At 40.3% G+C, this 22,712-nt stretch overlaps 1 protein-coding gene across 1 annotated transcript in view; it reads left to right on the top strand.

Moving 5' to 3' along the window:
* The window catches only part of NDRG1 (N-myc downstream regulated 1), a 74,298-nt gene that overhangs the window by 49,556 nt on the left and 2,030 nt on the right, over positions 1 to 22,712 (top strand). The window contains exons 3-15 of the mRNA XM_074898403.1: positions 390 to 425; positions 7,574 to 7,679; positions 9,364 to 9,484; positions 11,419 to 11,481; positions 13,167 to 13,227; positions 13,686 to 13,772; positions 15,325 to 15,381; positions 16,308 to 16,411; positions 16,793 to 16,849; positions 18,325 to 18,376; positions 19,132 to 19,179; positions 20,755 to 20,790; positions 22,146 to 22,197. Of these exons, the coding sequence (XP_074754504.1) occupies positions 390 to 425; positions 7,574 to 7,679; positions 9,364 to 9,484; positions 11,419 to 11,481; positions 13,167 to 13,227; positions 13,686 to 13,772; positions 15,325 to 15,381; positions 16,308 to 16,411; positions 16,793 to 16,849; positions 18,325 to 18,376; positions 19,132 to 19,179; positions 20,755 to 20,790; positions 22,146 to 22,197 (880 nt within the window). The remainder of the gene's footprint in view (positions 1 to 389; positions 426 to 7,573; positions 7,680 to 9,363; positions 9,485 to 11,418; positions 11,482 to 13,166; positions 13,228 to 13,685; positions 13,773 to 15,324; positions 15,382 to 16,307; positions 16,412 to 16,792; positions 16,850 to 18,324; positions 18,377 to 19,131; positions 19,180 to 20,754; positions 20,791 to 22,145; positions 22,198 to 22,712) is intronic.

The raw sequence follows: 22,712 nt of genomic DNA on the forward strand, positions 1-22,712 counted from the left end.
GTGCTCAGACAACAGCTTTCCATTCTGGCCAGGACTGAGGTGGGCTTTTGTCTGTCCCATGGCTACAGTAATCAGTGGAGAAAAGTTCAGTGTTTTACTGCTCTAAATTGTCCAGTGATTTAACAATAACTGAAAATGCACCAGATTTTGTGCTTTATTTAGCTGGTCTATAATCCAGTAGTTTACTGCATTCATGTTCCCTGAAGATTAGTGGCTAAAAGCTCTTGGGTGAATTTTGATGTTCAGCAAGAGAGCTTTTCATTGAATGAAAGGATGGGGCAGAGCTCTTGGCTGCAGAACTGGTGGGTTAGAGCACATGTGTCCCAGCACAGATTTCTGAAGCTGTAAAAGTTACCTGCAGAGTTAACACTGCAAAAATCTCTTCACAGGCTATCACGCGCCTCCTCCCAGACTTCGATGTTCAGGCAAGTAAAGCTGCTATTCTTTTTTTCTGGTAAAAGGGGAGACTGAATTGACATTTGAGAACAGCAAAATGTGATCAGAAATGACTGACTGCTTGCCAGAAATACTGTTACTGTGGGAGAGGGGTCTGAATGGGGCTCTGATGTAGTAATGTGAAGGGGACTGCAGGAGGTCTTTTCAGACTGAAGCTGAGAGTTTCATCCAAAAGGGGTGGCTGGGTTGCAAGCAGTTCTGTTCTTGCTAAGAGAATGGGATTCTTCAGCAGTGGTAGTGAAAGCAAAATATTCCCCTCCCACATGAACACACACTTGCCCCAATTAATTTGCTTTCATTAGCAATGTGCATGCTTTTCCTTGGAGGAAATGTCCATCTCGAAGTATCCCATTATGCTGTTGAAGGTTTCCAAAAGATTCCTGAAACCTGTGGGGTGGTGGAAGGCTCTCAGCAAACAATTTTGTTTGTAACAGGAGTGATGGTAGTTACTATATGTTTATTTACAGCCAGAACATAAAATTTAATAAAGGACACTAATACCTTGAGTGGTGACTTCTTCCTCTTTCCCCGTGTCATGCTTTTGAGAGGTGATTTTTGTAACACTCTTAGCTCCCCTTGTACATATTTTACTGTCATTTGGGCTTCTGACTGAGAAGTTTGTTCTTGCTGGTTCTTAAACTTAGACCAAGCAAATGCATGGCTGTTAGGCTGGGTTGAACTGGAAAGGAGACCAGGGAGCTTGCACCTGCCTTGACAAAAAAAAGTGAGCGGTGAATTCCCATTGGTGAGAACAAGGAGTATGTGTTGGGAGAAGAGGCTCTCTGGGTGTCTCGTTTTGATCAAGGGGTGTAGGGAGAGGTGTAGATTGTGCAGGAATAAAGAGAGCTATTAAATTGTTCTAGTTTGTTGAATGTTCAGGCAGAGGTCCTTGAAGGAAGTAACTTTGTGGTGTGTTGCACTTTAATTGCACCTGCCTACATTTTTATTCAGTGTTGTGCACACTGGTTAAAAATCCAGCACAAACTCAACAGTCTCTTTGCTGGAAACCAAGGGAGACAGTAATCCAAAACATCTTTAGCATCTTTCAATGGTTCTTAGTTACATAGCAAAACTGTAGTTTATATGAATCCTGCATCTTCCCCCTCATCCTCTCTAATGATGCAATCCACTGCCTGAAGTCTTGATAAATGCAAGTTAATGTTGTCACCATGTGACTTCCTGCAGGACTGTGCACAGCATGGGAGAAGCTTTCTCTTTGTGTCCAGATTGATCACTTGGTCTGAATAAATCTGAAACCCAGATTAAGTCTGCTAACAGGAATACTGCAGTATTTTGATTTAAGTATCCAGAAGTGATCCATATTTCATTTTTATTCTTGGAATAAATTTCCTTGGTTTCTAAACCATGTGTATATATAGATTTGACTTTCAAGGTCAAATTCTCTAAGATTTTTTTTTTTCCCATGTTTAGAATTAACTGTTGTTAATCCAGAGCAGTAGTTCTTGTCATTTAGCCCTGTTCTGCCAGCTCTTACTCTTTTGATGATCTTTCTTTGTTAAAGTTTAATCTTTGGCTGTTGTAGTCCAGGAAGGAAAAATGCAGAACAGTCTCAATCCATTATGTTAAGAACTGTTGCTGCAAAGGCAGCTCAGCTTTGGTCCTTAAAACAAGTACCCTACCTCTTGTGTCTTTAAGTTCTTCTGTAGTTGGTTTATGAAATAGGTGGTTTGAAGCTTTTGTGAGAGACTGGACTGTGTAGTTCATGGGGGAAGTTCATGTGTGGTGCTGGAGGACCCAGGTCACTCAGGACTGAGACTGAGGCTCGTGTGTGCCCTTAACCAACCTGTCCAATGAGCCACTCTCGGGAGGAGTATGGACCTGGCCAGGCAAAGGGGGTGATCAGCACTTGGCAGCGTGGAGCTTCTTATCTGGTGCCAGTGTGTGGGTGTCCACCATATCCTTTGAAACCTGCTCTGTCACATTTTGGGGACAAGTTTTGCAGTGTTCAGTTAATAACTTTGTTTCTGCCACTAGTGAAAAGTAATGACTGCCTGTGAGGTGTTTTGCTTCTAAGAATAAATTTTATCTAGTTTTCAGAATTGGAAAGAAATAGTCTCTTATTTCACATGCTGTTAGACAGGCTTGAGTTAAACAGACTTTTTTGGTTTTGAAGTAGTCACTGTATAATGCAGTATTGCCCTTCTCAAAACACATGTTGCAAGACATGTATGTGGCTATTCTTAGGAGGAAAGCTTTCATAAAGTTACCAGGGCATGGCCAAGATAGGAGATGGAAAAACTGAGAACTCTGAACTACTTCTAGTCATCAATGTGTCTGTCTATATGTCTGTCTGTGGTAACCACATGAAAATTAAAGTGAAGGGCCCCTGCCTCCCAAGAAGGAGAATGTTCCCGACCAAACCTGTTTTAGCACAGTTAAGCTGGAGCAGGGCAGTGTGCCCTGTGTTGCTTTATGTTGGCTTAATGCCAAACACATTTTAATTGTATTTCCAGTTTGATGTATTTGCGCAGTCTCTAGGTTGGTAGCATTAGAGCTGATGGAGACTGGGCTCCTTGTCACTGTATATACTCTTAGTTTTCTGTTTCAGAGGTGAGCAGTCCATCAGGAGACTGCTTCCTCTATAACTAAGCAAAACTTTCTGAGCTGGGACACAGCTGTAGGTGACAGATGAGTTTGTCCCTTGCAATTCATGGCTTATGGCCATCTGTATCCACCAGCGTGAAAGTCTTTTCTGCTTTCCCTCCTTCTGCCTGCGAGGGGAGAAAGAAACTGCTGCCTTGCAACGGGAAACAAATCTGCTAGTCCTCACGATGGGATGGGGAGGGTTTCCCACTGGCATCAGCAGATGCAGTTTGGGGTGTTGCAGTGTGTTAAACTGATTTTCTTATCCTTTTAGGTCTCTGAAGCAAAGTGATGGGGGTGGTTGTAGTTTTGTACTTTTGCAGAGCAGTGTGACCCGGTGCTAATCAGACTAGGAAGAATCCCAGATCAGAACTATTGCAATAATCTGTTTCAGTTCCTCCACCAAAGCTTTTGTTACTGGCTTCCACCTTGGAGTCACTCACATTTACATCTAAAGTTATCATACTTATAACATACCCAACTCGCAACCTAAATTGAGGAAGCTTTTTGCTTAATATTGCTAATTTAAAATAGAAATCTTAACAAACAAAAAAAGGAAAAAAGATAAATACCTGGAAAGGTGCACATTGCTGTTCTAGAAAAACAAGATGAAATGAAATAACTGTTTTAGAGTAGAAAAATCTAGGAGGAAAATGCTAAGTAACTTCAGGATAAAGGGGATTTGAAACCTAACATTGCAATACCACATTAAAAGCTCAAATATTTTTGATCTTCAAGATATTGAATGAAGTGAAAAATAGCATAGGCCTGTACTAATATATTAAATTTCTTCATTTATGTAATCTTAAGATATACTAGCTCCTAGCAATTTAAAAGCTATTTAAATCTTCTTTAAAAGCTCTGAAGCTTTTGCCTCAGTTCTGAGGCAAGAGAAGGGAGGCGTATTTAACAGGCATAATATTAAAAATTAAAATAAAAACATGAGACGATAATTGAGGATTAAGTGTATTTGAAAGCTTTAAAATAATCTTGATGGAATGTAGGATTTTGCTTAAATTATAGTGGTTTTAACAAAACGCATAGTGTGTGTGGTTTTCCTTTTTAGATATCTAAAGCATTTTCGTTGCATATCGCATAGTCCAGAAAACAACTTGTTCATAAATGTTTATGTTCCTCAATCCATGTCTTCCTTAGGGTAAAGAGGGGAAGGAGTAAATGAGCTCTCCTGTGTTACCAATTTGCAAATTGACTTCCCCTTCTAACCTCATGACAAACTGTCAAAAAATGTGACTTGACCCCCAAATAAAATCTAATTTATAATCCTTCAAGCTAAAATAGTGTCTCTTAAATTGCATGTATCAAAAACATTTTGTGTACAGTGTTTTTAGGGCACTAAGATAAGACTGCACCTCTGTCAGAGTGAGATGTGAACAGATGGTGTGTTTGTCCTTATCCTTCTATCAGATTAGTGTACCTTGGATTTTTTTCCAAGATAGTGTTTTAATACAAATCAGTTGAAGAGCCTCTTACTATAATGTTGATGTTGATTGGGATGTGCTGCCATCTGTTTTCAGTGCTCTGTATTTTGAAAACATTCATCCCTACATCACGTAGAGACAAATCTCTTGATCTTTAATAGGCTCAGTAGGGATGTGAAGTTGTTGGTTTGATGTCACCAAAGAAATTGGTTTGAATTGATTGGTTTTTAGGAGAACCTTTGGGGTATTTGCTGTTAAGAATTCATGCTAATGGAAAATAGCACCCACCCTCTTGAATTAGGAGAGTCTTACTGTGAAGATAATGAGGAATTAAACCAATTGTTAAACTGACTGCGATTTATGTCAGTAATTAGGAGTATAGGTAGTTGCCTGTCGTCTCTGAACTATTTTTAGTTGACACTGAGCTTGAACTAGACTCAGAGTCCCAGTTCCGGAAGAATTAGCTGTGGAGGTCAGTGGGATGTGCAGGTTCAAGGATCTGGCTCTTTTATCTACCACGAACAGATTTTTTTTCTTTGATGTGCAAAGGGGAAGCTCCCACATCTTGAAAGGTGGTTCCCCCTAAAAAAATACGTTCTAGATTTTCAGTGCTCTTACTGGAAGGATCTGGCAATAAAAATCTGATGATAGAAATGCCTGTTAGTCTCTGAGGAGGAAATAATTGCTATATTCCACACTATGCAGGAGGGGGGTGTTACACAATATCACTCTCGTTACTGCTGATAAGGTTGCCAAATTATCAATTTTGATGCTTCGTATTGAAAATTAATCTAAGTGCAGAAGGAGAGTAGAATGTGGAAAATATTAATTGCTATCCATTGCTACTGCAAATCTCTTCTGGAGTATTGTCTTGTGAATATACCTAGAATACCCTATTTTCTGCCAAAAATGAAACTTAGTGACATTAATATGACTGTAGAAATATTTTAGACTAAATGTTGCTAATCTACTTTAGAAAATACTAGATTTCAGACATTTGAAGTCCTCATTTTTGTTGTTGTGCAGAATCATTCTGTCTTAGGCTAATTTTTCAGTCTTTTGTGCTCTTACTGAAAACTTCAATCCTGGCTTTTATGAGAGAACTTACTTCTGGTTTAATTTAGAATAAGTGTGGGGTGTTCTGACATTTGAGATGACCTGAAATGAAGCTTAACTTATCAAAACCTGATGGAAATAGCAACAGGAAGGACTGCTAAATCCCAAGTTTGAAATTTAGCACTTTGTGCAATGTGTGGCAGAGACTTAGTTCATCTTTGACGTCTGACCTCTACTAAGTACTTCTCCTGGTCAAACCGGACTCAAATCCTATTTAAGAATGTCATCCTCATGAATTAGTCTGGTTTGGTTTTTCTAGCTGGGCATTATGTGAGTCACAAGCCTATGCAGGATAGCGGCTTGTCTATATAACCCAGTTTACTACTTGGACAAAGTAGAAACCAGCCACTGTACTCTGACTTGGTGGATTTATCACCCTGTTTTGCCTAAAGATGGTGCTGGATATGGAAGATACAGCTTACCTGCTAAATAATGCAGTGAGTATGCAGAGGAATGAATCTCTAAGGAGACATAAAAGCTGAAAATTAGTGTTTCAGTGGAGTGTAAGTTCAGATAGCATTGATGCTCAGCTTGCCCAGTGTACAAGGGGGAGGAATCTTGATTCATTGCTGTAATTGTAACTTAAAACTGATGTAAATGTGTAATTTTTAATCAAAATAGCTGAAATGTGGAATGGTGTTGCCTTATTTTGAACAAAATGTGTGGTGTGTTCCGTGTATCAAATCAAGGAGCTGAAATTGAGATCAAATTACTACCTCGGGTCTTTGAAGAGCTTCTGTGTTTTGCTCTGTGAGGGTTTCCACAGAGGCTGTATGGTCCTGATTTCTACAGCATAATTTTTAATAGATTTAAATCTGACTTGGACTTTACCTCAGGGCGTTACTGCACTGAACAAGTCAAGTCCTGCAGCAGCAGACAGTACACTGTACTGAATGACATGGATTATCTGTCCTGTATAGTAAATAAAGTTTTCTGGTGAAATGCTAAGACTGGTTACTAACTAGATAGTGCCTTGGCTGTTAGGTGAGTGTAACTGTACTGTAAACAAGCTTTGTAAATAACTTCCTTTGTGATTCACTTTATGTTGACAAAATAACAAATTGTTTATACCCATCTGAAGTTCAAGTTCAAAAGAAACGAGAAAGAGTTGTGTGTGGTGTGGATGTTAGTACAACCCAAGTTACATCTAACATAGGTATTCAGTAGACAAAAGATGGTACTTGGGGACTTGGATTTGATACTATACTGAAAGTGTCCTTCACTTTAAGATCATTAAACGGTACAAACTCCTGTTATGTCAAATAATAGCAGTATGCTTCTTAGCGTTGTTTCTGTAGTAATCACTACAACAGTGTTGTGGATATGCTGCTCTGTAGCAAACTTTAGACAGTTGGGTTTATGCTCAGGTCTGTACATAGCAAGCCATAAAGTAACACATGTGGCTGTTGTGTTTATTGGGGAAGGCTACTACAATCACAGGGCCCCAGTGTGATAAGTCTTTATGGTGAATACAGGCTATTTAATACCGCTGTATTTGGGGAATAGCAGTTATTTGCCAAGTTAAAGTCCTTTTCCTAGAAAACAGAAGTATTTTCTTCTGGCAACATACACTTTTGCAAATGCTGCCAGTCATAGTTGTAATCTGTTATTTTAGGTGTCATTGCACCAAACTTCCTGCTTTTCCTTTTTTCCTTACGCTGCCTTTTAATGAGGTTAAAAACTATGTAATTATTCCCTCGGCATCTGGTTAAAGCTAACAGCTTAAGTGCTACTGTAGTTGTCTGTGAGCTGGAGTAGGTGAGAGCAGGGATTAGCAGAGAGCCCCCAGCGCGGGGAAGAAGAGGGCACGTTACCGTGGGAATTGTGGAGACTCCTGGGGCTGTGGGCAGCCCTTGCGCTGGGCTGGGACCTGTGGTTATGGCCAGAGGTCTGCTGCAGTGGGTGTTCAGTGGAGCACTTGGACAAGCCGCTAACAGACAACTCCTGCTCTTTGCCAGGAGCAAGATGTGGAGACTGTGCATGGCTCGGTCCATGTCACCATGTGCGGGACTCCCAGAGGGAACCGGCCAGCTATCCTCACCTACCACGACATCGGGCTGAATCGTAAGTAGGCTGCTTTGTTTAATAGCACAGGTTTGCCCTAATTCCTTAACACTTCTGTCATAATCAAAGGTGTGGAGGCAGCAATGGTTAGGAAACCTTCCCCAGGTCCTTGTTTGTTTTATGTCCATTGCAACCTGTTAGATGGTACCTAATTCCTCTGTTACAGCAAGTTTAATTCTCAGATTTTTTTTTTTTAATCCTTGCAAAGTAAATAATTGGAATATTTCACTTAAAGGAGAAAACGTTCTCTGGTAGCTCATAGTGACCATGTATAAATGCGGTAAAAATATCTGTGGGGGATGGCTGAAGGTGTATTACCAGCAGGACTAAAACCAACATTGTTGGTGCTTTGTCTTGGGTTGCTGTCTGATAACCAGTCTTATGTAGCCGTAAGTTTATATGAATTACCTGACAAATCAGGATGATGAAATGAGTGTTGGCATTGTGTCCTTAGCCAGTAGTAAGAAAATAAGTGCCTTTTTATGTGTCATATTCAAGAATATAATGGCCTAATACCCAGATGTACCCTAATTTGTTCCTTTTATCAGTCCTGTTTGCTTCACACAATTTACTATTTCTTACACTATTTACTATTTACATTTTAAAATGCCTTCAGATCTTTAAACTCTGGCCATTGCTGGGGAGTGGATATTGCTCATAAGAAAAAAAAATCTGGGTTTTTTGCCTGTTTTTTGTGGAACTGCCTTACTTTATTTTGGATTTTCAGTAGACTGGGGCAGAGTTTAATCTGGATCCTATCTAAGACTTTTTTTCTTTCTAGAGTTACAAAGTCTATATTTATGGTGAATAAACTTTCTCTCCCTTTGAAAAGGGAAGAATCTTTTCCCAAACTTGCATATTATCCTAAAGATGCTTTTAGGTAAAAATGTTTTATATTCTGTAATGATTTTGCTTGTATCTTGTAGTGTGAGGACATTCAGAAACACACAAAGAATATTGAACCATTTTCTCTGTGTCTCAAAGACAGTGCTACAGAATTCATGCTTTCCCCTCCAGGAGGAAAATATGCTAACCCTTGTCCCCTAATTAGTATTTCTTAAAAATCAGAAATCAAATTACCTCAAAGCTGGGAGTCTACAACATTGAATATCCCATAGGGACTCTTTTGTCTTGAGCTGCCTGTAGCAGCCGATCATGTAATGTTTATCTTGTAATATTTGGGCAAAAGCACAAGTTGCAATCTCAGCCTTGGATATTTTTTCCCTTCATCTGTGTTGACACAATCCAAAGAAAAATGACTGGACTAGTAAATAGATAATTTAATCTCAGCCAAAACCTGGAATGAATACCCCTGATTATTAGTATTTTAACTTTGCATAAAAAATAATTTTTTTTGAGATTTTGGTGTACCAAGCAAATACTTCTGGCAGGTACCAAAGTAGCATAGATAAACTTTAGGTGGCCATGAAGAGGGAGCTCTTTAGGGTTTTTGCTTCAAGGAATTAAAGCAAGTTGGCACAGGTTGCTTTGTAGCAAGGCTTTACTGGTCTTTCCTCCTTAGAAATTGAAGGACTGCTGCTTTTTCCAGTCTGTAACATAGCTCACCTCATTGAACCATCTTTTTATTAACCTGCAGGACTAGTTAATAAATGATTTTATTATAGCTGTAAACTTACTGTGCTGAGGGGGAATAATTATTCCATATTTTCTTTTCCCTCTCAAGATAAAACTTGCTTCAATCCTCTCTTCAACTTTGAGGATATGCAGGAGATCACCCAGCACTTTGCGGTCTGCCATGTGGATGCACCTGGTCAGCAGGATGGAGCACCGTCTTTCCAAGCTGGGTGAGCTGTCAGGGAAACAGCCCGTGTTTTCAGAGTTACCCTCTTTCTGGAAAAAAGTCTTGATTTGCAGTTTAATTAAGAAGCACTTGCAGGAAATGCAGTAGTTAGCTTTTGAACTTAAATCTGACACTCTGTTTCTAAGGTATTGGCACTCTGTTGTGTTGTGCCAGTTTGCAGTAGGCTTTGGGGCTGTAGTTTTGTATTTTATCTCTGATAACTAGACTGCTTGCAAAGCAATTCTTTGACGGATGTTGACATCTGCCAATTTAAATATCAAGCTACCTTGTTTGGTAATGACATCATGAATACATATACAAAACTAAACTGCTACTATAAACAAGACAGGCATTAGCAACTATACAACATCCTTCCTAATTTCATGGGGTTTATGGAATGGCAGCATGGTAGAAGTTGATAATTAGACAATAACCTACCCAGGAATTTCAAGTTGTTGGACAGGAACAGTGATGTACACCCACAGAATATCATAGATAACTGCATAGTCTTGACTGTATCATCTGTGATGTTTTAGCTCTTGGAAACCTTGTGTGCCATGAACACTCTTTGCCAAAAAGCTTGTTCCATTTAGCTCAAATGGGACAGGTTTGCCTTAAGATGTCCCTTGGTTAGGAATCAGCTTGGTTGAGGAAAGGAGCAGCCAACATGGTGAAAGGAGGGTAGAAGGCAAGGAATAGTTGTTCTGTAAGAACTAGGTATTAAGGAGCTTATATGTACCCTTACTGCATGAGCCAGTCTATTTCCCTCCTTAATTTTTAAGTCGGTCTGATGCTGAGGAGGTCGTGGTGGGCCAACTTCTTAGCTAGTGTTAACTGGAATGGCCCAGTTGCCTGCCAGAGCAGCCTGCAAAGCTATTTCAGTCACCCTCCTTTATTCAGTTGAATCACAAGCTTTTAAGTGTCTTAACCCTCATGTCCTGAACAAGCGTTAACACTTCTAAGTTGTCAGCTGCATAGGGCAGCCATCATGATCTATACTAATAAAGACCACTACTTAATAACATCATGATGCTCTCCCAGCCCTCCAGCTGGGAGACCAGCATGCTTAAGTCATAGCTGTTGCAGTGACACTAGCATTTGTCATGGCAGGGTTTAGTTTCCCGACAAGAAAAAATATTAAGAAAATAACTTGTAGTCTTGTACTGTTTGGGTTTTTGTTTGGTTTTATTTTGGAGGCTAAACTAGAGAATCATTAGGTGTCGTCCTGATGGGAAGCAGAGATTTGGATACAACCTAAGCAGATGTTCTCCAGCTTCTTTGGGTGGACTTTTTTTCCATGTGCTGCTCAGTTGAGATTTTTTTTCAGAATTTCCTTTCCTCAAAACTTTGTTTCTGCTTTTCAGAAGACCAGGAGCATTAACTGACAGCTGTTTTTATTGAACTTCCTCAGCAGCTTCGTAGCCCTTCCTATGACTTAATTTTCTCCATCAATATTAATAGAAAGCTATCCTCATTTATCCTATGGTAACTTGTGTGTCCCTGAAAGCGTGCATACAGGTTACTTGCCAGAGATCTAGATCTCATTGTTGTAGTCTGATCTGCAACAGGGGAAACTTTTTTTGGTGGACCAGAAGTACAAATGTGGTGATTGTGGCTGGAAACTCATCTTAAATTCAAACTTATGAAAAAGTTTTAAGTGTTAACTGTTCTTGGAAGAGATTCACTATCGTCTGTTTTGCTGTCAGCTGGACCAGACATCTATCATACTATAACTCACATAAAGTACAATATAGATTATGCTTATATTTCTGCTAAATGTCTTGTGCTTGCTTCCAATTTAAATACAAGATCACTGACAGCATGAGCTAAAATGAGCACATTTGGAGTTAAATCTAGTGATCACTGTGTATCTATAAATATCCCAGCCTACTCTACAGAAAGTGGTGTAGTAACTCCACAAACACATATTTGTTGTAGGTATGTGTATCCCTCCATGGATCAACTGGCTGAAATGCTTCCTGGAATCCTGAAACAGTTTGGGTGAGTGCAGAATTATTTATTACTTCTCTCTACACATCCCACTGAAAGAGCAGAGCAGATACTCACCTGTGCTGCCCCTGAAGCTTCGGTCTGGCTATCTGACATTTTGTTTGCTAGAATTACAGTTGTGGGGTTTTAATTCCTCTGTTATAGGTGGATCACTTTTGCCTTTGTTTTTGTAAGAGCTTATTTTTTCGCTTTTTTTGAAATGCATGTTTATTTTTAAACAGGAAGCAACTTTGAGTGAAATCCCATGTGTCTAATTTAGGGGCTTCCTCCAGTATTTTCTGTGTTGCCCTCACAGGGGCAGGGCACAGACAATCTGTTCTTCCCACTGTAACAACCCACGTTTTCCTGTGTGGTTAACAAAAAAACACACGGTCCCATCCGAAGAGACTCACTGTTTTGTTTCTGTGGCTTGAGTGTCTTAGGGCATCAGTCCAACCTTCTTAATCACTCTTTTACTACCAAGTACAGATGCCAGGTTGCCAGTGTTAAGGACCAAGTGGCACTGTTCCTCTGCCTACCTGCAACAAGTTTAGGTGTCCTCCCTTAAAGCTTAGCTTTAGGAGGAGGTGTAGCTGAGAGAGGTACCTTCTCTGCAGAGTTGATGCCCCTGGTACACAATGAAGAGTGCAGGTAGGCACCTCCAAGGGGTTTTCAGGCCAAGCAGAGAAAGCCTGGCATTCAGGGTTATGCAGCCTTGGAGAGCAGAGAGGCTGGACTGCTGGTGGGGAATTCGGTTTCAGACCAGCACTCCAGTTCACACACTGCTTAGCTCTTGTAACCAGCTGTTACAGTGCCTTTCACCAGCTTACTTCACTACCTTCTTAAGAGATGTGGTTTTTTGAAATACCTAACGTAAGGCACAAGGTTGCAAATTCTGCTCTTGCACTGAAAACAATGCTAACAAAGTCAGTACCTTGACAATCAATTAGACTGGAGTGTATTTACAAAGCCTTGATTTAATATTGCTAATGACAATGAAAAGTATCCTCAAGTATTTTTATAAAAGCACTGTATAACCTGTTTTTCTGAGTGGTTTTGTCTAGTCTTCCCTTCGATGTACTTTCTAAGACCTTAGAATCATAGAATCATTTAGGTTGGAAAAGACCTTTAAGATCATGCTTTAATACCAAATTCAGTTATTGCAAATATTTGGTTTGTCTCTGCCCTGTTTGGTTATGAAGTTTAAACTTAATCACCCCAGTGGCTGGATAGCATGAGAGGTTTCCCTGCCAGCCCCCTGTCAGAGGGGAATTAGCATCCCAGTTGGATAGCTGTATCGAGGAGGGCAGGGGGAGCATGAGGAGGGGGGACTTTGTATTTAGGCTGCAGATTTTAGGACTCTATCTTATAAGTTTTTCTGGCAGAGAGTAGCCACTTCCTTCCAGGATCAGAACGATGCTATGGTTGCTCACTATATTTACTTAAAGATAAGTGAGAATTGCTGCTGCCTTGCAATGTGGAGCACCAGCGTCCTGCAAATCTGCCAAAACCAAACCAGCTGCTTCCTTGAGCTCCTTACTAGGGCTAGTGGCATTGCTGAGGGTCCACGGTTTGCCTGAGCTGCAACCCACCCTTCTGTAGATACAGGCTGGCATGTGAAAGAGGAAGGCTGCTCACGCAGGTTTATTTCCAGTGCTGTTTTACTCATTTGTCTCTTCCGTTTTATTGCTGTGCAGGCTGAAGACCGTTATAGGAATGGGAACTGGAGCTGGTGCCTACATCTTAACCAGATTTGCTGTAAGTTTTGTGGAGCTTCTCTAAAGCCTTAAACCTGATTTCCCCGACGTGTTACCGCCCCTGTAGTGTGCGCAGAGAATTCCTGCTCTGCCGTGCCCATTTAAGTAAGCAGTTAGGCTTTTAAGTGAAATACCACAATCTGCAGGGTAGCTAATCCAGAAGACCTAGATTTTCCATTTTAAAGCCTGGGCTCTACCCAGTTAATTTGCAGAAGGTTTTTTTAATGGGAGTTCTCTATTTAATCTGAGGGTGGAGAAGAAGTTAAATCTTAATGTTCTCCAGCTGCTCAGTTGAATTGCTTTAACAAAAAATTCTTTTCCATACATATGCTTGTTTTGTGCAAGATAAAACTAGACCTACCGTCTTCCTCCCCAGCAGATAATTTGCTAATTTAAATTTTATTCTGACTGTCAAGTTGAAAAGAGTATGTGATGAATCTTAAACCTTTTCTTCTGCAGTTAAACCATGCAGAGATGGTGGAGGGATTAGTTCTCATTAATGTAAACCCTTGTGCTGAAGGTTGGATGGACTGGGCAGCAACTAAGGTAAACATTTTAAAGTTAGAAAAATTAATCATACTGAGAGCTTGTCAAGCATGAGGAGCTGGGCAAGCTTGTGTGTCAAGGCATGGCTGAAGACACAAAATATCCCAGACTAATTCCTTCAGGGTTTATTCTTCCATTTGCAAACATACCTCCTGCAGAGCTAGTGATAAAAATAAGTGCTCTGAGGAAGCAGATATCCATGGTATAATGAAGCTACTGGGTATGGACAATTCTTAAGCTAGTAACTGATGGGGAAAACCTAGTTTCACCTGGACACAGGGTAGTTTTTGGAAACAACTTTCAACTGAACTTCAGGCATAGTGTGACATTCAGTCCTTTCTTGTCCATGGCTCTGTTTAGCAGTACAGTCCAAAATGTGAACTAGAGCACAGAAAAATGTTCAGAACAACATATTCCAGGCTGCAGTCATCTAGCTGAGTCTTAGATGCCAAAAAGACTCAGAAAAAGGCTTTAGCTACAGTAATTGTGGACAGATTGTCCATGCAACCAGACTTAAGTGAAAATGTTCACGTATGAAAAAGCTCCTGTTAACTGTATTCTTTTGTAGTTATAAGGAAGATTGCAATGTGGAAAAACAGGTGCTGAGAACTGGTTTCAAAAATCCTGGAATTAGTATAAATAAGTATAAATGTTATATTACAGGTCACTCAGATTTAACCTGTTAAAACATTTTTCAGGGTAAACTAATGGAAGGCACTTTGTATCATTCAGGGTCATGTTTAAGTGAATGGCAGTTGTTATAAACACTGAGAAGTACAAAAAATAGCACGTCATCTTTTAACCACACATAGAGTGAACCCACTGTAAGTGTCTAGGGTGATATTAAATATAATGACAACCTTATAATACTGGGAGAAACTTTCCAGAGCTGGCATGTAACATTCTCTCAAGGCTTAGTTACTCATTCTTTTAAAATAATTTTGTGTACCAGTTTATTTTGATGTTTGGTCTGAAAGTATATTTAGTAACTCTTTTACATTAAGATATACCAGTTAACCCATTTTGATTATCTCACCCAGTGTCTCACTACAGTTAAATTCTTCCATATCTGTGCCTCTGTCTTCCACCTCTCTTAAGTATTGCTGAACTTAGGAGTACAGTGGGTGCCCTGTATCCTTCTGTCCTTCAAAAGCAAGAGCACATACTCTGGGACATGATCTTTAGGTATCAGTTCCAATGTATTGTCCATGTGGGTTGTTGGGGAGGAGACTGGGCAGGGAGGTTAAATGACACCCATCTGGCTGGTTTGCTTGATGTACTTGTAGGGAGTGATTCCATATATACCTATGCCACTAGTAGTGTGTTCTTTATATAACTGCATTAGTAAAGACATCTTATGAGAATGGCTCAAACATAAACAACCCCTAATGGTGTTTTAGTTGCATGGAGGGGGGAAAAAAAATCAATCCAGGATATTGTACATATAAGGGCAGCAGAGAAACATATGTTGGTATGCTTACGGGTAACTGGAAGTCTTCAGTTGTTCAAGGACTGTTTTAATATCAGATACTTAGATAATCTTGCTCTTCAGATTTCAGGTTGGACAAATGCTTTACCAGACATGGTCATTTCACATCTCTTTGGAAAGGTAAGGATGTTCAGAAGATTCCTTTGATGTATTCAGTCATCTGTATTTACCTTCTGGGGCTGGAAGGAGAGGATAAGCCTTCACTTATACAAAGTTAAACTGTGAGATAAAATTCATACTTGTGTTACCAGTATTTTGGAGGTGGTATGCTGCCATGGGGCTTGCTGTGTCCCAACAATTCAAGTGCATCCCAGTCATGACAACTAGTATGGTCAGCTCCCTGTTTAGAAAGCCAACACTTAAACATGAGTATTAGCATTGTATGTGCTCTGTTCTGAGTAGAATTACTCCACAGATATTTTTTTTTATTTTTTAACCATAATATACTTGTAACTCTGGGAAAGCTGGTTATTAGTACTCTTCAGTGCAAGTCTACTTTAATGGAAAGTGCTATATTGTTTTTTGAGGCTACTTTGCTGTGCTTGAAACTATTAGTAAATGGAATGGAAAACTCCATGCCAGCAGGACAAGGAACTAATCTATAAAGACTTAGAACAAAACTGTTTGAAAATGTTAGTGTTTGAAGTCCTTGAAGCTTAGTTACTTATTATTGTGAAACAGAGTTCCACATTACATATGTTTGTAAGCTTTCAACATCTGCTTTACCCTGGAAACATTTATTGAGCTTATTACTCTGAATCTATTTCTGTTTTAAAACCTCACACTTGTCTGACTGTAACCATCTGCACTACAACTACATGTTTTGCAATTGTAAGATTTTGACGTTCAAACATACTGAAGTTCTAAAGTCAAAAATGTGGTACTGAATTGGAGGCTAATGTTAATTCTGGGTGCTAGAAGTTGTCACTTCCCTAAAGGTGCACTCCTGTTGTGTAGATATCAGTCTGATACACAACTGTTGTGCTGTGTCTTCAAATCCTTTCAGAAAATAGCCCCTATTCTGAACAATTCTGTCTCCACTGTAGGAAGAGATTCACAGCAACCATGACCTGATCCATACTTACCGTCAGCATATTATTAATGATATGAATCAAACCAACCTTCATCTCTTTGTCAACTCTTACAACAGGTAAATACATTTACCTGATTTCTAACTGGAAAATGTTTTAAGAGGCTGTCCAGCTCTTAGACGGTATTACTTGTGTGGTGGAGTTGCTTGTGTTCCCCAAGTATAAAGTTCTGCTTGACAGTGCCTTTAGGGATCTCAGGTGGTTTGCTTATGGGAGAAGGACCTTGTGCATTTGTGGGGAGAAAGATGATACATCGGGACTAAACTAAGACATTGATGCTTTAGTCTGAGTGGTTTTCTATCAGTTGTGGAGGCTACAACATGTGTCAGATTAAATTAGCATATGTGAGAGTCTGTGCTTTCTATAAGATAGAAAAATATAGAAGTATCTGTAAAATTTCAGTGTATCAAGAGCCTTTGTCCTCTCTATTTTTTTTGTAGTCGGCGAGACCTAGAGATTGAGCGCCCTGTTCCTGGAATAAATGTTGTCACCCTTCAGTAAGTATTTTATTTCCTACCAGTTCACCTGTACATGATACGAGCTAAGATCTGTGGCCAGTGGGTGCATTGCATATGCATTGCAGAGATGTAGCTGAATGTGCTAGAAAAGGATCTGTGTAGGACATAAGAGATTACTGCAAGTCAGGGACCGCCATTAGGAAGACTTCCCCTTTTCAAACTTCACAATCATATTAGCTGAAATGGAAAGTTAAGTAGCTCCTGTCACTGTATCTGCAAACTTCGGCTAGCAGACTAAGTACTTGAAAAGCAAATGTACTCAGCTTCATCCAGAAATATGTTGTAATTAACGGTGAAAGGTGTCCCTGCCCATGGCAGTGGGTTTGGAACTAGATGATCTTTAAGGTCCCTTCCAACCCAAACTATTCTATGATTAATGGTAATGTTGTAGTTTAAACCTGTCTGGCAGCCAAACACCACACAGCCATTCAGTCAGCCTCCCCCCTGCTCAGGGGATGGGATACGAAGAATTGAAAGGGTAAAGGGAGACTTGTACGTTGAGATAAGAACAGTAGAAAGTATAAATGGGTAATGCACAATGCGATTGCTTACCACCCACGGACTGATACCCAGCCTGTTCCCAGCTAGCAGTCCCACAATACCAAGATCCTGTAACTCAACCATGGAAGTGAGAGAGAACCACCCTCCTTCCTGGCCATCCCTCCTTTATATACGAAGTATGATGTTACATGATATGGAATATTTCACTGGTCAGTTTGGGTCTAGTGCTCTGGCTGTGCTCCCTCCCAGCTTCTTGTACACATGTGCCTCCTGAATCCAAAACACAGCACTACTCTAGCTCCTAAGAAGAAAAATTTATCCCAGCTGACACCAGGACAGGAAACTATAGCTTTGAATGAACTTGAGCCATGCCTATACAACCAAAAAAACCCAACCCAAAACGATTAAAAAAAAAAAATTAAACAAAAAGCATTCAGGAAGACAGAGTGGATATGGGAATAACTGTCAACTAGATCTTCTGCTAATAGTTTTTCACTTACGCCGCAGCTTATGCAACATAATAGTTGTCAAGTCCTTCTCTGCTCAGCTGCTGATGTTTACACACAGGAGGCTTTGAGACTCTGCTCCTCTGCCAGTCTGATTTAATTGGATGACAGCTCCAAAAGTTGGAGCTCAAGAGCCTGTAGGGTCGGGGTGAGACTTTGATGTTGATGCCCTCATTCAATTTCTCATAAAACAAGGAGTAAGAATGCCAGGGAGGGCTGATTGCTGCAAGGTGGGGAAAAAAGATAGGTTCTCAGGCAAATTACCAGAGCATGTCAGTAGATCTGCAGCTAATACAGTGGATTTGATGTATATTTAAGGTGTCTGGAATACAAACCAAGTCGTTGTCGCACACTCAAGTGTCTCATCCTTCCAGCGGCACAAAATACAGCTTAGGGCAAGTCCAGGCTGGATCACATATAATACTGCTTCTGTATGCTTCCTTGCAGATGCCCTGTCCTCCTGGTGGTTGGCGACAGCTCGCCGGCAGTGGATGCTGTGGTGTGTATATCACGCTGTCTTTGCCACTGTGCTAACGGGCAGGCGAGCCAAGAAGCTGCACGAGGCCAGCAGAGCTCATCCCTGCGTAGCAACCTCGCTGGCTATCAGTCCAGCCCAGCTGGCTCTTCTCTTTCAGACCACGGGACAGCTGCCATTAATTCCTTGCTGTTTGTCCCCTCTGTCTGTGCACCATTATTTAATAGCTACCGCGTTAGGAACAATCGCCACAGAAGTTCCAGTGAACCGCAAATATTTTCCTTTAGAGAGGAATCTGCTGCTGGTATTTTAACTTGTTCCGTGGTGTTGGAGCTGTGCCCTGGGTCACTATGGAAGCAAAGAGCTTCTTTTTGACTCGCCCCAGATGACTGGATGACTTCAAATATTGTGTCTTAATGGGCATGCCCGGTCTGCTGGCATGTGGCCATATGGCTGCTTACCACTTGGGACACTACCAGATGACCCCAAATCACAAGATAAACAACACTTGTTGCCACTGGAGTCCCAGAAACAGATACCAATCTCTAAATCCCAACTAATGGCTTGGTTTGCACATGAAAAAAAATAGTCAAAAATGTGAACTAACCTACTTGGGTTTAAAGGTGTGTGTATGTATATACAGCAACATTATACAGAAGCCTCAGATACTCAGTTTAGTCTATATTATGTCAGAAACAAGGTATTTAATCTGGTTTTGTTCAGCAGTTCATAACTAATATCTTGTGTATAATGCCTTATGCTGCTGTTCTTTAATATAGGTTGAATGCAACTCAAAGCTGGACCCAACAAGGACCACACTTCTGAAGGTAATAATAAAAGTGATGGTTTTTAAATAAACCCCCCTTATTTAAAATCAGCTGAATCGACTGAAAAAGCAGAACCAAAGCAATGTGCTGCAGTACAGATAACACATTGAGAATCCAGTTCTGATGTGGAAAGGCAGTTCCTTTAGGCTAAGGGTATTTCAGTGGGGTAAACAAGACTAGGGGCTTCTTGTCAGGGTTAGCAACAGGGAATTTCTCAGCTCCTCCGTTTTAAAACACTATGGGTGAGACTTGAAACTCTCAGTATTTCACATACCCATAAAGAATTTGACTAGAGCTGACAAAGCTGATCTCAAGGTATTTCGAAAGGTTTGAAAAAAGCCATCAGCAGAGTGGAAGTGCAAACCAACTTGTTCTGTTCCTGTGCTTGCCTGTCCCTCAGCAATAGTGTCGGATGAATAGACAGCTCGTCTGTCAATCAGCCATGGTTTTGTCATCCTGCTTTTCACAAAGGCATGGTCCAGGACATCTTACTGTTGGAAATGACTCTCTTATTTTCCAAGAAGTTGATAAAATGCACTTCCAAACAGCAAAGTATCATGTAAAGCCTTTGGATGGTACTTGGGTATGGGAATATGGGTGCAATCTTCAGCTCATTACCGATGAAGTAAAATGGAATGAGTGTAATAGCATGCAAAAGGTGAAACAAGTTCAGTCATGCTTCTGCTGAGACCTGTTACTGAATCTCTTTTTATTGAACTGCTCAGTGAAAATTATAATAAACAATGACTTTTTTTAAATGCTTTTTATCTCCTAACAATGCTGAGCTGACCTGCCCTGTGGACATGGCAGACTCACCCTAACAAAAAACCCAGCGCTATCTCAGATCCTCTATCAACAGCCAGCCGTTGCTCGGTCTAGGGATGTGTTTGATGCCAGATCCTGCTACAGGCATGTTTTGCTGCTAACTAATGCTAGATAGGATTTGGGGTTTCCTGTAATTTACAACTCAACTGTTTTCAGCTTGTGGTGTTCCTTGGAACACGACTGTTTTTGTTGGGTTGACTTTGAGGGGTGGAGTGGCAGGAAGAATGAAATGCTCCAAAAATATTGCATGCACTCAAGATAGCTTTTCTAATTTGGCTTTCCCTGCTTCCCTTGGCAAGTGAGGCTGCTGCTTGCCATCCGCAATCTCAGCAAATAGTTTTTCCCTCTCACCTCTGAGGTTTAAGTGTTTGTTCTCTCTCCCCTGTTTGTCATTCAGGTCAATACTAAGTCACGTTACTGTAATTCAGAACTGAACTTGTAACCAGGACTAATAGGCTAGTTTCTAAGATACTGGTAACCACTTCCTAGCAAAAAAAATGTTTATTTGTAGCTCCAGCTGATGCTTTACCTGAAGGTCAAGACACTCTGGGCTTTTCTGGGATGCAGTCATAGATTTTTTTATAAACATTTAACAGCTTACTTTGATGCATTCATCTACATGTATGTTACTCACCCAACAAAAGGAAATGTTTTTCTGCCAGATAGTGAAAAAGGTAATTTTAATGTATCTTGAGCGTAAATCAGTTTCTCTGGTACTACACTAGCTGACTAATCTCATCCTCGTTTCAGATGGCTGACTGCGGTGGGCTCCCTCAAGTTTCCCAGGTAGGATTTGGCTGACAGAAATCCTACTAATCCTGTTCTACAGCGAGTCAGACTGCAACAAATGGGTGTTTTCCTGTAGGGTACTTGCTGTTCCCAAATGTCAGCCAAAAGGATGGTTATGATTTCATGAATAATGATGTCAGTCGGTCATCTGAGCTTTCTTTTTTCTTTAAAGAGCAGTGAAGCGCAGAATTAAGATTGGGAGGGGATATTATTTCCACTAATTAAGTCTTAACCAAGTAAAGGTGTGAGGTGGAAATGTGGAGATCTTATTTTATGCATATCTACTAAGCTAATATGGATTAAGGCTTGACCTCTAGTGTTTTAAAAACATGTTCTTATTGGGACTATTTATAGTATAGATCAGGAAAGTAGGAGGCAGGAAATAACAATGCTGTGTTCTTGCATACACTGACTTGGCTTGACTGAGAATAAACTGGAGGTTCTGAAATACATTTAAGCGTAAATTCCAAGGCTGCTAATAAAACCAGGCTGGGAAGGTTAAAAATTACCTATGCTCTAGTGTTCCTTCACTAAAAAAACCTGGCCTGTAAATCAGCTTTAGAATGTGGTCTAATATCTAAACAGATTTCTAAGCAATATAATATGATGTTCATGAGCTTAATGAAAAAACTGAACTTGTAATTACATTCATCTGAGAAGTCCTTGTACAGGCAGTTGTGTTCTAAGAGTGGGAGCAGGGGGGTAAAGCTTTTTTAAAGCCACATAGGAGTATGTGCATTGCTTCTGTTATAGAGTCCATCCTGCACTGACTCAGATTTATAAAAAAAAATATAGGCAATATTGACATATATAATAATTGAGGTTGCAAGGCTCATTTGGCCACTGTGTCAGCAGCAGAGGAAGATAGTGAGTGCCTCATTTCAGAAATGTCAGTCATAGACAGTTGTGTTTGAATATTCCTGCTGAGCTTTTCTGCCCTATAAACATAACTATCAGCTCTGACTAGCTGAAATTGTTCTATGCTGATTAGGAATTGCTCAATTACCAATCCTGTAGGAACTATCTTGTATATTTTGCGAGGCCAGTTGTTTTCCTTTGGCTCACCTGACTCAGTAACTGCACAAGCAAAGTTTGGGCCAGGCTTAGACCACTTTGAGATTTCAGAGAAATGACGACTACTCAAATGCATATGTCAATTTGGTAAAATAATGGAGCAGGAGAACAGACTAGAAAGGAGTATGGTGTAATTCTCTCATGTGAATGAAATTTTCATTCAGTAGAACCCAGAGAATATTTAAGATGTCCCTGTTAAGATAGGGATCTGTGGCATCTATAACATTGTAATGTTATTGCTGAGCACTGCATACAGTAATACTGTCTGTCTTTTGCAGCCTGCCAAGCTTGCAGAAGCTTTCAAATACTTTGTTCAGGGAATGGGATACAGTAAGTATTGGTTTTATGGAATGGTTCACCTGGCTACCAAAGTTTGTTGGGCATCTAAGCACTCAGAGAGCCTTCTGATCCCAGTTGACATCTTTTCCCTGTTGGATGTGTATTTGCAAGAGGAAGAATCACATCTGTGGTGTCTGGGTGAAGGGTTTTCAAACCAAATTATGTTACAAAATAGTAGAGAGCATTGTAGACAGCTTATACCCACAAATACCTGCTTTACTTCCTCTTGGTATTTTTAAGGCAGATATTTTTATTAGTGCCCCCTTGTTGCATCACAGGATATGGATCATACATTGCACACAACATTTAAAACCTTCTTAGTTCAAAGGCTTCTCTGATTTGTAGCTGCTTCTCCTTCATGCATGTGCTTCTGACAACTGCTGTTGTGTAGATGCATTGCTAGCCTGGGCTGCCAGCAAAGGTTAAACATCTGAAAGTAATGGGAGGTCTGAGTCTCAACAGTTGCCCTCTGGATTGTTGCAGCCACAACAACATGCCATAAAGTT

This window comes from Athene noctua, chromosome 2, assembly GCF_965140245.1.
Source record: "Athene noctua chromosome 2, bAthNoc1.hap1.1, whole genome shotgun sequence".
NCBI classification, from domain to species: Eukaryota; Metazoa; Chordata; class Aves; order Strigiformes; family Strigidae; genus Athene; species Athene noctua.